This window comes from Aspergillus luchuensis, chromosome 7 (assembly GCF_016861625.1).
Source record: "Aspergillus luchuensis IFO 4308 DNA, chromosome 7, nearly complete sequence".
In the NCBI taxonomy this organism is placed as follows: domain Eukaryota; kingdom Fungi; phylum Ascomycota; class Eurotiomycetes; order Eurotiales; family Aspergillaceae; genus Aspergillus; species Aspergillus luchuensis.
Genome location: NC_054855.1, coordinates 240,138 through 255,544, shown reverse-complemented (window position 1 = coordinate 255,544; position 15,407 = coordinate 240,138). Strand labels below are relative to the sequence as shown.

Sequence of the window (15,407 nt, the reverse complement as noted above, 5' to 3'; positions counted from 1 at the left end):
CCTCGCCTGAGGCATGCACGCCGGGGGAGGCGATCCAGAGTTATTTTTGAGTTCCCTTTAACTAGTCACACTAAGACCAGTCAGTCGTGGCCGAGGGAAAGTCCCTGGCCAACTAAACTCAGCCCATCCAACCATCCAACCGCTGCCCTTCACCAGGGATCCATCCATCGTCTCTGCCCCATTTCTCGTTCCTCCGTTTTTGTCTTTCAAGATCCTCTCTGCCTTCAAACCACCACCAAACTAACTTACTCACTCCCCCTCTCCCCCATTCTTCTCTTTCTCACCTTCAAATCGAACATCTATCCCCCCCCCTTTCATCAGTTCACGCGCACATCATATACACACACTCACTCATTTTCCTTCATCTCGACTCTCCTTGTATTATTCGATTCAACAACTCGCGTCCCTACTTTATTACCTCCTCAGGCTGGTCCTCGACGTTTTTATTCGGCTCCGACTTCCGAGACACAGCAACGAACGGGTCTCGAATAATCCCAGAGGCAGACTTTCCCGTAACTGCTTGCAATTTGCGATTTTGCTGCCCGGCGTGGTCTCCTTGCAGGTCTACTTTGGGTTAACGGCTTGACACGTTGCATAGGCTCCCAGGTGCGGAAATTTCTCCTTTAATTTTGCTATTTTACGCGCGCTTTCCAGTTTGATGCCCAGTTTTGGTTTTTACGCCTGTCATTACTGCCCTCCCTCCTTTTTTTTTGTTTGGCGTTGGTCGTGGGCTGGGCTGGGCTAGTCGTCCGTGGGTGCAGGATCGTGCTTCACTTTTTGTCACCAGTCACTTTGTCCCGGTGACACGGGATCGGCCAGCATCGAACTTTCGGCACGCCTCCTGGAATCCCCCATCTCAAACCGAAAATGTCAAACCCCAGGAGAAAGGGCCATGCTCCTCCCTTTTTTCTTTCTGGCGGACTGGGGTCGAATCCACCATGATCATGAACAGGTTCTGATCCTGTGACTTCCCTCGGACGATCGATCCACCTTGAAAAAAGCTCCCACAGGCGCTGGCAGTTCCGGGTGAAACAGGCCGCGCCAAGTGGCTGGCGCTAAGGTGATGGAATCCCGTCAATCATGGCTGCAATCTTGCTTCAGTGCCAAATTGGGATCCGCAGTCCGATTTGGGCGCCACTCATTGGCTGCTTAGCTAAGCTGGTCTGCCTGTCTGCCTGGCCCGTGCCCCTTCCATGCTTCCCTGTCGTCACGTGCTCTCCACTCCCCGTTCGCCGCCTTAGGCGCTTCTGACTGGCGCTGCTGCTGCGGCCAGCGGCTGTCTCGTCTCGTCTGGTCTTGCCTCTGCTGGGACCGTTCCGTCCCTTTGCTGGCGATTCTTCCCTGCCTACCATTCATTGCGCTCATTGTGTGACCCTTTCCCTTGGTTTTTTTTCTTTTCTTTTTTTCTGTGTTTTACTTTTTCTATTTTTATTATATTCACATCTACTTACCATTCACATCACCATCCACGATCTTATCTCAAATTACCTTGCAACTAACCTGTGGCAGGCTCTCCTGCCAGGTTACTTTAGCTCACGCTCACTAGCATGACCTGGTGATGTCGTCCAGATACCCTCCATTGTCTGGGTTCAATTCCCGTGATCGTTCGCCCCAACGCTTCGGTGACCGTCGACCCCCTGTTGGCCCCCGTGGCACGGATGATGCGAATTTACCCCCGCTGGGCAGAGAACCCCCCCGGGGTCCCAAAGCCTTGATCGATCCCCCGCGAGGAGCCCCATTCGGTGGGCGTGGCAGAGGTTATCCGGGCCGTGGAGATTTTCGGGACCGGGACCGCGACGTACGAGATCGAGATCGCGACCGTGATCGCGACTTTCGAGATATTCGGGATGGACCACCGCCCTTTCGCCGAGATCTCGACCGGGACCGAGACTGGGGCCGCCGTGACCGCGACTTCGATCCCCGGGAATCGCGTATCGGCTTTGGCCGTGGCCGCTCGCGCTCCCCGCCGCCTCCCCGCGACTTTCGCGATATGAGAGAACCCCTCGGACGAGATGCAGACATGATTCGAATGCGACGGGGCTCCCGAGACAGCATGATCTCGGTATCATCCGCAGTGCCGGATGTCCCGTCCGGTGGCGGTCATCACCCCCGCAGTGGCCCGCCCATGCGTGGACGGGGCCGAGGTGAATGGGACTCGGGACGTGGTCGTGGTCGAATGCCGTACCTGGACGATCGAGACTCCTTCAGACGTCGAAGTCGGTCACGAGACGCTCGCTGGGACCGGGAGCGCGAGCGCGAGAGGGACCGCGACCGGGAAAGGGATCGGGAGCGTGAACGAGACCGGATTTTAGATCGCGAGCGGGACCGTGATCGTGATCGGGACCGCGACCGGGTCATCCTCGATCGTGATCGCGATCCTGAGCGGCGCGAGCGCGACAGGGAACGGGAGCTCGAACGACGGGAAAGGTTCGAACGGCGGGAGGAGGTGGACCGTCGGGTTGAACGGGATGAACGTGACCGACCCGGCGACCATTGGAAGCGCGATCGTCCTCCCAGTCGCGCCGAGAATCGAATTCCGAGCAGCTCAACAGTGTCGTCGGTGACTGGGCCAACTGTCCTCCCGGTTCCCGGTCTGCCTGAACGGCTTCCAGACCATCCACCCGCAGAGCCCCCTCGTAAGCCCTCGGGAGGAGAGGCACGTCGGGATTCGCAACGCATGGACCGCATTGACCGTATTGAACGCATCGAGCGCATCGAACCACCGGCGCCTCTCCCGGAGCAGCCAGCGAAGGACTTGGTTCCTCCTCCCGTGAAACGATCCCCGCCCCCCGCTGCTCCCCAGGTGCCCGCATTCGGTTCTGTCACCGCGCCCCTTCCCGAAATTTCAGCCGAGAAACCTGAGAAGCCTGAGAAGCCGGAGAAGCAGGACAAGCCGGAGAAGCCAGAGAAGCTAGAAAAGCTTGAGAAGCCTGGCAAGGTCGAGAAATCCGAAAAACTGGAGAAGCCCCCGGTAGATTCGACATCAACAGCCACCGCAGCTACGAAATCGGAGAAGGAACGGCATGAGCTTCCGCCAAAAGCCCCAATGCATCCACCGACCGCGCCCAAAGCGGAGCGAGGTCCTCCCCAACAGCCGCTGGAGCAAAGGGTTCGACGTGATGATACGCGCCGTGAAGAAACGCCTGATATCCCGCCGAAGTCCGAGCCGGCTACCCGTCCCCCGAAGCCGCATGTCCCAGCAGCAGCCGGCGGGCCGAAACCGACAGATATCTCACCTCCTACTGCTCCCGCGGCGATGGTCCAGAAAGATGCACCAGGCGCTCACGAAACACCGTCTCCAAGAAAGCTAGGGCCCACAATAACCTCCCCAGAACTTGGACGGAGGCCATCGGCCGCAGGGTCAGCCACTTCCCCGGGTCCGCACACTTCACCTCGGATGCCTACATCGAGTATTCCTACCGGACCCCGTGCGCTTCAGCAACGCCCGTCAATCTCTCGTGGCTCTTCGAAAGCTATGAAACAATGGGTGCGTGCGGGATTCCCCAGCGCACCCTCTGGTCCAAGTGCTGCACCATCATCAAAGCGCGATTCCATCGATGGAAAAGAGCGAAGTCTGTCACTTAGTGAAGATCACAAGCTCGAGTCGCACAGCCAGGCCGATGAGTCTGCCAACGGACTCGAGGCGGGTGAGATTGTCGGCGAAGATGAACCGGTAGAATCAAAGCCTCAAAAGCCCGCGGTGTCGTTTGAGTCGGCCATGGACGTGGATATGCCCGAAATTGTCGCGAAAACGCCAGCTGCCGAAGAGAAGCCTGCGGAAAAGGAAGTGCCCAAGGAGGCGCCCAGTGAGGCGCCCAGTGAGGCGCCCAGTGAGGCACCTAAGGAGGCACCTAAGGAGGCACCGAAGGAAGAACCTAAAGAAGCATTGAAGGAAGCACCCAAAGAGACACCAAAGGACCAGAGCACCGTCGTCATACCGGATTTTGGACGTTCAAGCGATGAAGAAGAGGACGAGAATGTTGTGTTTACACAAGACTATCTAGAAGAACGGAAGCAGATTTTCGAAAAGGATATGAATGCTCTCCGTGCCGAGCTGCCGCCCCCACCATTGGAAGACCCCAATATCGTGGCGCTACTTATGCGCATCCAGTATTTGGGGATGATCGCCCATGACCAGGTCCCTGAAAAGGCATCCACACCTCCAGTGTTAGCTAAGGATACCAAGATAGCCAAGGAGGAACCATCGGCACCCGAGATGGAAAGTGAGCCGAATGGCAAGGCTGAAGAACACGAGCCACCAGCAAAGGTGATTTTGGATTCTGTTCCTGCGGCCGATGCACTTACTCTCGAGAGTCTGCCGTTTTTGAACTCTGGCCCACCGACACCGTTATCGGACTTGGAGGTTTACCAGGAGAATGCGGCCACTCATGAACGTCTGAAGGACACCTTCCGCGACATCATCATGAAATGTCGCAAGGACGTGGCGCGGAAGAATGCCGAGTTGCGATTGGATTACCTTTCCTACTACAAGCCTTGGAGGCTGAATGTGTGGGAGTTGGACCATGCGAAGGAAAAGACTTCGGGTAGTCCCGGGCCCACTACACCACCTGCTGCCCCAGCCACGGCGACGCCTACACCTACGGTGGAAAGCGGAAGACGGTACAAGGGCAATAGCGAACTGGACTTCCAAAATGCCCTGCGCGCCTCTGAGATTTCTGCCCAAGAAGAACTGGAGAGGCGTCGCGGCAACAAGGCTACTGCGCAGCCTGACCTCGCCCGCGAGGCTGTGATTCCTGAGATGCTTGAGCCCCCAGAGGTGAAGGCAGGCATCTACAAAGACACCAATAACATCATTGACCCAGATCAGGCCATGGATGTCTTTGGGTTCCTACCACCTCGGAATGATTTCAGCCAAGAAGAGCACGAGATCTTTACCGACGCGTTCATGGCACATCCGAAGAAATGGGGCAAGATTGCAGAATCGCTTCCAGGACGGGACTTCCAGCAGTGTATCATTCACTACTACTTGACCAAAGAAGAGATCAAGTACAAGGCCAAACTCAACAAACGGTGGAGCCGTCGTGGGCGTGCCCGGCGATCTGCTCGACCCAAGTCCAATGCGCTTATGGCTGACCTGGGTGTTGTCAAACCGGACTATGAAGGCGAAGAGGAGCCCGCTCCAGTCACCGATACGGGCCGTCCTCGACGTGCCGCTGCCCCAACGTTCGGAGACTCGTCTGCCGATACGGACAACAACGGCCGCCGTGGGAATGCCTCCAAGGATGGTGAGCAAGCAGAGAAGCCCAGTCGACGTGGACCTCGAAGCGGTACAGGCACGCGAGGTGGCCGACGAGGGAAGGCTGCCCAACAGCAAGCGCAGCAACAGCAGCAGCAACAACAGCAACAACAATTGCAGCAGCAGCAGCAGCAGCAGCAACAGCAGCAACAGCAAACACCACAACCTACCCCCTCGGAGCAATCTCTCCAGAGCACGCCTGTTCCAGTGGCTGCCGCTGCCGTCACTCCTGCACCAAAGGTGGAGACTACGGAGCCATCCATGGATGGAGCTACTGAAGCCCCGATCGTGCGGCCCAAGGAGCCGCAAGAGCGAGAGGTAAACGATGTGCCACCGCGCGCCAGGTCTGGTAGGGGACGTCCGAAGGAGGGCGTGTATGTCTTCGAATCCACTGAACAGGAGGCTCCAGCACCTGCCCGGCAGCCCGAGGTAGGCGGCTACGGGTCTCTACAGCCGACGAGTTACTGGTCGGTGCCTGAACAGCGCGATTTTCCTTTGCTGCTGGCGCACTTTGGTCGTGACTTTGAGGGTATATCCAACTTCATGAAGACGAAAACCACAGTCATGGTATGTTCTTCCCCTTGCTCACGCCCACACCTTCCTGAATCATCTAGGCTATCAGCAACTAACTTTCAAGTAGGTTAAGAATTACTTTCAGCGCCGCATTGACTCGGGCCAGAAAGATTTCGAAGATATCGTTGCCGATGCAGAGGGCAAGAAAGCTCGTGGTGAGCCTACAGGTCCATTGCCCGTTCCTAACTTCGCCTCTAAGCGGCGTTATGAAGCTACACCATCTTCTATCATCATGCCTCGGCCTCTCGCCCCGCACACTGATACCGCGCCGGATACAGATGATAGCCGGTTGGGATCCAAGGGCAAACCCGCCAGTTCAACCCCCCAGCAGGCGCCTCTGCAGGCTCGCGCAGGCCAAGAGAAAGAGCGAAATGTCTCTAGATACCCACCGCTTGCGCAAGCCGCTAGTGCTCCAATGGCAAGCGGCCCCATGCTTAGTGAGGATTCTGCTCGGGTCATGAGCTCTCAGGCACCTTTGCCATCGCGAATGCAGGGACCCCGAATGGGGTATTTTGCCGAAGAACGACGAGAAGTCCCAGCAACGGTGCTGTCGCACACAGCTGCCACACGGCCCCAGGAAGCCCCCATGTCCGTGCGACAAACTCCGGTATCCGCATCCGAGATGGCGCGGCTGGAACCTCTCCATGGCCAAGGGTTCCGACCCGCCAGCGTGGACGTGCACCGGTCACCATTGCTTCCGGCACAATCGGCGTTGCCAGGCTCGCAGCAGGCATATCTCCAACCTCAACATCAACCTTCCTTGATGCCTACAGGATCCCACTCCCGTCAGCACAGCCTCACGAAAACGCCCAGCTCCCCGGCGCAACCGCTGCAGCGGCCGGAGCCGGAGATATCGCCTGTTCGACGTGATTCTATGTCGCAGCGGCCTTATTTCGCAATGCCAGGGCATGTTGGCATTCCTCAGTCCACCCCAATCTTGTCGCCACCCAAGGAGCTGTCTCGACCTGGACCGCCTCCTGCGGAGCCGCCTGAGGCCCCTCGCGTGCCGGCGAAGCGGTCGAACATCATGAGCATCTTGAATGACGAGCCGGAAGAACCCCAGCCGCGCAAACGATTCGCTGGCGACCCGTCGTCTTCGACACCCGCAGGGCATACGGGGTCACCTTCTCGGCCTGTCTACGGTGGGATGCAGTCACTCCCGCAACAGCCACCGCCACGTCAAGAGGAAACTGTTATGTCATCTCAGCAGAGAGCCCCAGCCTACGGTCCTCCAAGCCAGTATTTGCCGCCATCACGCGCCTACACAGACTACCAGTCTTACAGTTCTGTTCCAGGAGGCTCCGCAGCGCCTGCGAACAACGATTGGATGGCCCGGTTTGACCCTCGCGGACAGCCACCCCCACAACCACCGCAGGCTCCGTCGCAATCGAGTAGCCGTCCTACCACCACGCTTGCCTCTCAGCCACCCTACTCCCCCTATACGTCCACCCAATCTTTATCTAATCCTTCCTTGCCGAACCTCACCGCTCCATCTCCTGTCCCAACTCCCGCATCAGTGACTGCGCAGCGCCCAGCGTATCATGGATCCGCATATGCTCCTTCACCGGTGTCTCACGCACAGGCGACTGCGTCGTCCCGCGAACTGGCAGCACAAAGCCAGATGTATCGCCAGAGCATCGGTTCACCCACCCAGCGTACCAGCAGCCTCGCTTATGGTACCCGTCAAGGTCCGCCGACGCCGATACAGTCTCCTGCGAATCTGCTGGGGATGGGATCGCGACAGCCACCAGGCACGGTATCGTACGCCTCGCCCGCGCCAGCCACGCCTGGATCTAGCCATTTGTCTGCGCAACAACATGCGGCGCACCAGTCATATCAGCAGCACGTGCAGACCATGGTCAGTGGGGCTCATCAGCAAGCTGCGCACCGCCAGACGCTTGGATTAGCTAGTGGGCCGTACGGTCACAACACTCCACCCCCGCAGGCATCGGTCTCCCGGGCAGCGGGCTTGCCTGGACCGGGGCCGCAGTCGATGTCGATGGGTCGCTCCTACACACCCCCAGCAATCTTGCAGCCCAGTCCTGGCGGAGGACTGAGCTATGCGCCCAGTGGACCTGCGGCCGTTGGGTCGATGCACCCCCTTCAAGCACGACCCGGGGGACCTGGAACGCTTGTGGAGGCGGTGCCGGGAGGTCACCCTACGCCAGGCCACCACCGAGTGTACAGTCAGGGGTCCAATGCCGGGCCATTGCCTGGGCCAATGTCACAGCACCCACCTCGATAGACTTGGAGTGAGAGCTGTTGATAATTTCATCTCTTCATTACATTGTCGCTGCACAGTCACCGCCATCTCTGTCTATACCGTGGGAGTGTGGTGTGTATTATTCTTAGAGCCATCTTTTGTTCTCATTCTTCTTCGATCTTGCACTTTTAATCCTGGTTGGATTGTTCGGCCTGGGCCGTATCTTCTTATGAATAATGTACAGTAGACGATTCGATGGATGGCAATAGTGAAAAGCATGAGACAGCGGGTGAAAGAATTAATTGAAGATATCTTGTAGCTATTCTAGATTGGAATCTGTAGGTCAATGTTGAGATCCAAAGTGGATCCTTGGCGCTGAAACGGCCGCTGGCGCTTGGCTAGTGGGAGCTGACGCACGCCGTGTCGTGGCATGTAGCACCCCATTGTGCAAGACCCAATAAGACGTCTGGAGCGCTGTAAGCGAGGAGATCTAGCGCTGGAACCCAATATGACGCGTGAGCTAAGCTGAAGACTTGCGTAGTATCGAGTCAGCCTTATAGTGTAGATATATTGAGTAGCAATAGGGAGTACTTTGAGTATTAGTGGTATTAATATGTGGAGTATATCCGATCTCATCTTTAGTAGTGTACACCCTATATTTCCACTCTCTGATAATCCAGAATTCTTCTATCATGTTATCCTCGTCATACTACTACTACCCCCATGAACAGAGAATATATTTTATCCCTCAATACTACCACCATCAAAACGTCTCCACATCCTGCCTGCAAATTCCAATAACGACTTACCATCCGAAGCAACGTCCCATTACTACCCATCCAGTTTATTACTACAGCCCACTTCCAAATCAATATCAATACCAGTACACACATACACGTCCAAACCATCACAGACCACTGCATACCCATCAACAGCACCACAAAAGCCAACAAAACCCACCCCCAACGCAGGAACAAGCAACGCACGAGCTAAAGAATAGACTACACCTTCGACGATATCAACATGCGCTTCTGCGGGAGGGACTGAGGAGAAGGTTACATATTCACGATCTGTTATTTCTTTTGGGTCATAGATACAGGTATAGAGATACTTCGAGTATGGGTGGTGGGGTTATAGGTAAGTTCTTTTTTTCTTCCTTCTGTGGGAGGGAGGGCGATTGGGTTTAATGTTTGTGCTTATAGTTTGTTAGGTGGAAGGGGGTATGAGGAGAGAGTGTATTTCTATCCTTCTCATGTTCATGGTGTTGGTACGGGACAGGGGCTGGGAGTGAAGAGGCGGGGTGATAGTGATAGTAGTGGTGGTAGTGGTAGCGAGTGGGAGGATATGTATAAGGGTTCGTTTCTGGATAGGGAATACAAATGTAAACGGAGACGGTTATAGATATATTACCCCATGCTTCCATCATCTTGTCCCCATCTAGCCACTCCCCTCCACGACACGTATAGGATCAAATCCGTTTGTTCAGGTATACTCATTCTGTATGAATAGAGCCCTATTTGAGCCAGCAGGTTATGTATAAGAAGGAACTGACACCTTGGAAGTAAGAAAAGGGGCAACGACCTTCCTATGTCATGGCATGCGTTGCTTCGTGGGTTACGCGGGTTTGAGGGTTTTGAGGGCGCTCAGGGCCAATCAAGTTTATTAACCTCAAACGAGTTACTGTCTAGATCCGCTTGCCCTTCCCGATTGGGGAAGTGAGGGTATAGCCAATGCTCACGAATGAGACGGTGTTGCCTCCAAGTCATTCACCTCTTTGCTTTCCATCTTACATCTCGATAACTAGCCCTCAGTAGTCTATTTTTTCTTCTTCAAAGTATGTCCTCCATCTGCATGTTCACCACCCTCATCCCCTACTTCTCGCCCCCGTTTCTGCCCTCCCTCATGATCACCACCATCCCCATCCGCCATCCCATTCGTCTCATCCACCACCCTCCCGTCCTTGATTTCATACCTAAACACCTCCTTCCACGACCCATCCATCACCCTCTCATCATCCCCCATCAAATGCACCCCGTACGCCTCCTTCATCTGGGCAATACACGTCTGTCTCCTCTCATCAAAGTCGAACATGGGCTCCGGGTACGTTCTTGATCCAGTCTCTTCATCCTTCTCGACCATCCCATCCCCAGTTACCCGACACTCCCACCTCTTCTGGTCCTCTACCGGCGCCTTCCACGGCTCATAAATATACTTCTTATCATAATGTTCCAGCTCCGGAACATAGTGTCTCACGAACAGCCCTTCTGGATCCCACTTCTTCCCGAACGCCACCGGTGAATAGCATCTATAAAACTGTGTAAAGAACGCCGTGCAGGACAGCCACGACCAGTTTCCGACATTAGACGCTGTTTCATCTATTACTCTATTATTAGTATCATAGCTATCAAAATCAGAACGGGAAAAGAGGATGGGAGATATACGATCAACCAACCACTCCTCAAATACCTCCGCCCCCCTCTCCCAATGCACATAACATCCCCCTCTGGTCAGGAAACATGCGACACTATGTCGTCCCAAATGATGAATCCACCCCTCATACTTCAGCTGTCTCATTAATGCATCGATCCATGGAAACCCCGTCCGCCCTTCCTTCCACCGTCGGAACCATACCTCCGCTTGCTCATCATCGATCGTATACGTCCTGTCAACTAACCCCGTCTCCTCATCGTAATTAGATTGTAAATGCCACGGAATGAACCGCGCGATCTTGTTCCCGCGTGCTTGCGCATACACGGGTCCCAGAGCTGCTTGCGCAGCGAAGAACATTTCTCGGAAGAGAAGCTGGCCCGGGAGATTAGTAGGGAGGTTTGAAGTTGGCTTGTGGGCTGATTCGCGCTCGTGGAGGGTATCCTGCACGTCGTGCCAGAATTTGCGCACGGAGAGGGAGCCGAAATGCAGATGCGGCGAGAGGAGGGTTGTCGCTTGTAGATGAAAGGCCGCTGGGGATGTCTTGGGTTTTTCGAATGTCGCGACGAAGTCTTCGTTTTGTTGGAGGTAGGTGCGTAGCATCTCGAGGGCGATGGATTCGCCGCCGTGGTGGGGGGTTGTTGCTTGGCTGGGATCGATGGAGAGTTCCTCTAGTTTAGGGATAGAGAAGTCGCCGTTGGTACCTGCTATGTTCTTGTATTGATTATCGTTGTGCTCAGTTCGATGCGCAGCATTTAGATCATCTTCCTGATCTGGAACCTCATGCTCAACTCCACAGATAGCCCTCATTTCCTCCTCCCCCAACGGATCAGGTACACTCTTCGGTGCATCAACAGGCCTATCCGGCACTCCATTGTTTATCTGTTCAACAGCCTTCTCGACCTGATGAATACTCATCGTCGGCTCGCCTTTATTGTGTTTCACCACTTCGTCCGAATCAAACAACGTCCGTCCGGACTTCACTATAACCTCTACTCCTGCCTCCTTCGCTAATTTTATAACTGTCTCATCGCGCTCCCGCGCATACCCATCTGTGTCACTTTCGAATACGAGGTGTGTCGCACCCCATGCTTTGAATAACTTGGGGAATACTGTTTGAGGTGCTTCACGTACTACCCACAGCTTCTGCTTCGGGTTCAGCTTGCGGTAGGATTGTGACAGGTCGCTCTGGCATTCCAGCAAGAAACGCCATCGGTTTGGACCTACGCGGACCCGGTATGCGTAGTGCGGGTCCCAGGTGAAGATTGGGATGAATGTCGATGGGTTGAGGGAGAGCGCGGCTTGCAGGGCTGGGTTGTCGTGTAGGCGGAGGTCGGTGCGGTGCCAGAATATCACGGTGGATGGAGGGGATTGTTGGGGCATGTTGGGCGGATGTGAGAAGGTGAGTTGCGATTGAGAGCCAATGGAATAATTGAGTCAATTGGACGTGTTTTAAGGTGGATGTGTAGGTGATGTGCAGAATTGAGGGTTGTCGTTGGGAGCTGGAATGTGAGTATGATGTCACCGTATCTGGTTAACTCTGACCCTGAAATCTAGATGCGTGGGATGCAACTATAATGGACTGGGAACCATGGAATGGTGGCTGATATTGACTACTCGGTAGCGATGCCGAATAAGCGGGTAGATTCATCCGAAATAGATATTCCCGGCTGCTGTCATGGTCTGAATGTTGGTAATAGTGCCATTCTGCGCATAAAAGGTGCCTGTGATTGCTCCATTCGGGGACACAGCACCTGCAGATGAAGAGTTGTGATCATCTTCGATTCGAGGAACCGCTGCATTGGAAAGGTTACCAGTTGACACGCAATAAACTCCGGCAACAATTGACTCACTAGGCTCAATAAACCGAAGAATTTCCTTAGCTACAGCAGCGGCAGCGGCAGCGGCATATTCATGCCATACATCGTTCTTGTGGGAATCGGCGTAATCGCATATTCCTCGGATAACCAGACAGGGAAAATCATTCATCATGGCTGCAGCTTCCATTTCGAAACAGATGGCTCCACCTTCATCGCTGGCGATCTGGTCTCTGGTTGCCGCGTCTTTTATCACTGAGTCACCGGAGAGGATGAGTCCGTAATGTATGACTGGCTTGGTTGGATCAGAGCGTGGTGGTCTCTGAGTAACCCTGTCTCGACTACATTGATCGCAGGTAGATTCACCTTCGACATGATCATATGTGGGCTCAAAAAGGGTATCTGTATCAAATGATGGGCGAACAAAAGCTTGATGCGCACAGCGTGTATGTAGCTCTTTGATGTACTGATCAACATTGTCACCTTCCATTCGATGTGCAACCTTCATTCTAGAGATAGCGTGTAGCCATTCGAGCGGAGGAGGTAGCAGATGCTGCTCGGCTCGCACAAACCTATCCTGATATGCTGTGCCCAAGTCGTATTGGACCACTCCAGGATTTGTTCCTGTAGGGGTGCTGACAACTACATCTCCTAGCCGGACATCGACACCCTGAGTGGGTATACCACCGCCAATGCCGACGAGCAGGAGATATGAGATGTTAGGAAACTCTTGCTTCAGCTGACTGACAGCGGTCGCTGTGGAGATCTTGCCCCGAAATGTGTACGGCAGTGTGGCGATTACCACATTGTGCCCGCTGAGGTTACCCAGCACATATCGAGTCGTTCGGGATTGTGTTTGCTTGTGCACCTCATCTAGCATGTAGTGGATGGCACATATTTCGACCTCAAGTGGGCAGAAAATACCGACTGTGTAGTCTCGTGACAGAGCCATTGGGCTGATATTGCTCGACGGCAGGCAACAACGGACAGAGGGCACTTTTCTCGCAGCGGTCACAACAATGTCCCTTGTTCGTAAGAAAGTCATTTCTGATGAGCAGACAAGGCTCGCAGAACAGGTGTCCGGGATCAGCGTCCAGGCGCTAGAAATCGGGCGGTTATTGGCCAGACTAAATGCACTTGCTGAGGGGTAGACATCTACTAGCCTGGCGCTTACAAAACTGCCTCATTATCTCCGCCCGGACATTAGGTGTGCTCACTATTTCCCTTAAGCATCTCGTACCGTTCGGGACTATGGGAGGGGAAGCAATTATCGGACCGGCCCTTTCAGGCCAGTTCTATGCTGGAACCGGAAAGCAGTACAACTTCGGCAGCGTATCGGGAGAGAAGGTCTATATGGGTACCGGTGAGTACATTTGATGTCCAACTACCAGGACAGCGGGCTGAGGCCAGACAGGAGGTGTCCAAATATTCTCGACTTTACATTTCGCAAGAAGTGCTTGCTTCAACTCCCGGGAAAGGGAGCACGACTCATTCTGCCTTGAAGGCACCCGCGTGGATCTGTTAAAGGACATAGCAGAGTGGATTGATGCGGACCATAACGAGGGTATTTTCTGGTTGAGTGGAATGGTAGGCACTGGAAAGACGACGATTGCTCGCACGGTGGCACGAAATTATGATCAGCAGTCGCGGCTGGCTGCGAGCTTTTTCTTTACAGATGCAAATGGAGATGCCAATAGTGCAGACTCCTTCGCATCAACAGTTGCTTGTCAGCTGGCCAACTTCGATACAAGCATGAAAAATGCTATTCAGGATGTGTTGGAACGATGTCCTCTTTTGCCCTATCAAGGGTTGTCGGAACAGTGGACGCGGCTTGTGAAAGAGCCACTGATGGCATTCATTCAGAAGCACGATAAGAATACGATACTTATTGTGGTTGATGGCTTGGATTTGTGCCCGGATAAGAATGATCAACGCTTGATTCTTCGTCTGCTATCTGGCATTACTCGGGCATGCGAAAACAAGGTGCTTGTCTTTCTGGCGAGTAGACCAGAATCCGCCATTAGGTCACAACTTTCCGATATTCAGCATAGAAAGTTGAAAATACAGGATATTGGAGAAAGGGTCGTTAACTCAGATATTAGAATCTTCTTGGACCACGAAATTGGCAAGCTCGTGGCCCCGTTCGAAGAAGAGGTTGCATGGGACGGAGGAATCGTGGCGACTCTCGTCTATCTTGCCCAGGGTCTCTTCCTCTGGGCAGCCACTGCTTGTCAATACGTCCGAGGTGCTAAAAACCACCAGATTATCAGGCAGAGACTGAGAGACATAGAGCTAAAAAGCCGGGAAAAAGGAAGTCCAACTGAGAGATTGTATCAAATCTATACCAGCGTCTTAGATGGCTCAGTCAACGAAGCATGGACTGAGAAAGAGAAAGCAACCTACTGGAACTCCATTTCGCGTGTATTATGGACTCACGAACGTACCCTTGGCCTTCTGCCAAGAAGTGCCTCCGGCAAACTGATACGGGTGGACACTGACTCCATGCTAGAGGACTTGCATTCTATTGTGACGGTTCCAGAGGATGGTGACACACCTATAAAATTCCTCCATACTTCCTTTGCCAAGTATTTGGGTGAGGGTGAACTGGGGCATCCAGACCTTCAATTAACACTAGAACAGAGTCATTCCATGCTGGCGGATGCTTGCCTTGACCTCCTGATTGAAGCATGTGGGCAAGATGGTAGCAACCTACGGAATCTTGTTCAGCACAGAGGAGAGCCGAAAACGCAGAATATTCCCCAAGAGCTGGAGTATGCGTGCACCCGATGGGTAGAACATCTCTATTTTGGGGTGGAACTTATGTCTCGAAAAACTAAAGCATTCGTGTTTCTCGAAACACACGGGAAGAGTTGGATCCAACTACTTGCCTTGAGCAACAGGTTAGAAACAGTAACTACAATGAGAATTTTGCTTCTTCAGAGAGTTGTGAGTGATAAATTAAGCGGATATCTTAGCCATCGAAATCTATAGCTAATCTTGAATAGGAGGATAATCCAGAAGAGGACAAGCGATTCATTCAAGAGTTACTCTCTACTGAATCTATATCCGAGATAACTGCGCAGTGTCAACGACAAGGATAAATTGCAGCACCATACATGTATTGCTTTCA

The 15,407-nt window shown here is 53.8% G+C and overlaps 4 protein-coding genes across 4 annotated transcripts; 2 read left to right on the top strand and 2 right to left on the bottom strand.

Moving 5' to 3' along the window:
• Nucleotides 1-1,558: 1,558 nt before the first annotated feature.
• Nucleotides 1,559-8,075, top strand: AKAW2_70115A (MYB DNA-binding domain protein; the record flags this gene model as incomplete). The annotated part of the gene is made up of 2 exons (XM_041682660.1): nucleotides 1,559-5,824; nucleotides 5,898-8,075. 2 exons carry the CDS (start codon nucleotides 1,559-1,561, stop codon nucleotides 8,073-8,075), a joined length of 6,444 nt encoding a protein of 2,147 aa, XP_041546999.1.
• Nucleotides 8,076-9,848: 1,773 nt separating this feature from the next.
• On the bottom strand, nucleotides 9,849-11,843 carry AKAW2_70114S (uncharacterized protein; the record flags this gene model as incomplete). The annotated part of the gene is made up of 2 exons (XM_041682659.1): nucleotides 9,849-10,408; nucleotides 10,475-11,843. The coding sequence occupies 2 exons, from the start codon at nucleotides 11,841-11,843 to the stop codon at nucleotides 9,849-9,851; spliced, it is 1,929 nt and encodes a 642-aa protein (XP_041546998.1).
• A 264-nt stretch (nucleotides 11,844-12,107) lies between these two features.
• Nucleotides 12,108-13,229, bottom strand: AKAW2_70113S (5'-methylthioadenosine/S-adenosylhomocysteine nucleosidase family protein; the record flags this gene model as incomplete). Its single annotated transcript, XM_041682658.1, has 2 exons — nucleotides 12,108-12,256; nucleotides 12,314-13,229. 2 exons carry the CDS (start codon nucleotides 13,227-13,229, stop codon nucleotides 12,108-12,110), a joined length of 1,065 nt encoding a protein of 354 aa, XP_041546997.1.
• A 179-nt stretch (nucleotides 13,230-13,408) lies between these two features.
• AKAW2_70112A (uncharacterized protein) lies at nucleotides 13,409-15,378 on the top strand (the record flags this gene model as incomplete). Its single annotated transcript, XM_041682657.1, has 3 exons — nucleotides 13,409-13,640; nucleotides 13,692-15,223; nucleotides 15,283-15,378. 3 exons carry the CDS (start codon nucleotides 13,409-13,411, stop codon nucleotides 15,376-15,378), a joined length of 1,860 nt encoding a protein of 619 aa, XP_041546996.1.
• Between the last annotated feature and the right edge of the window lie 29 nt (nucleotides 15,379-15,407).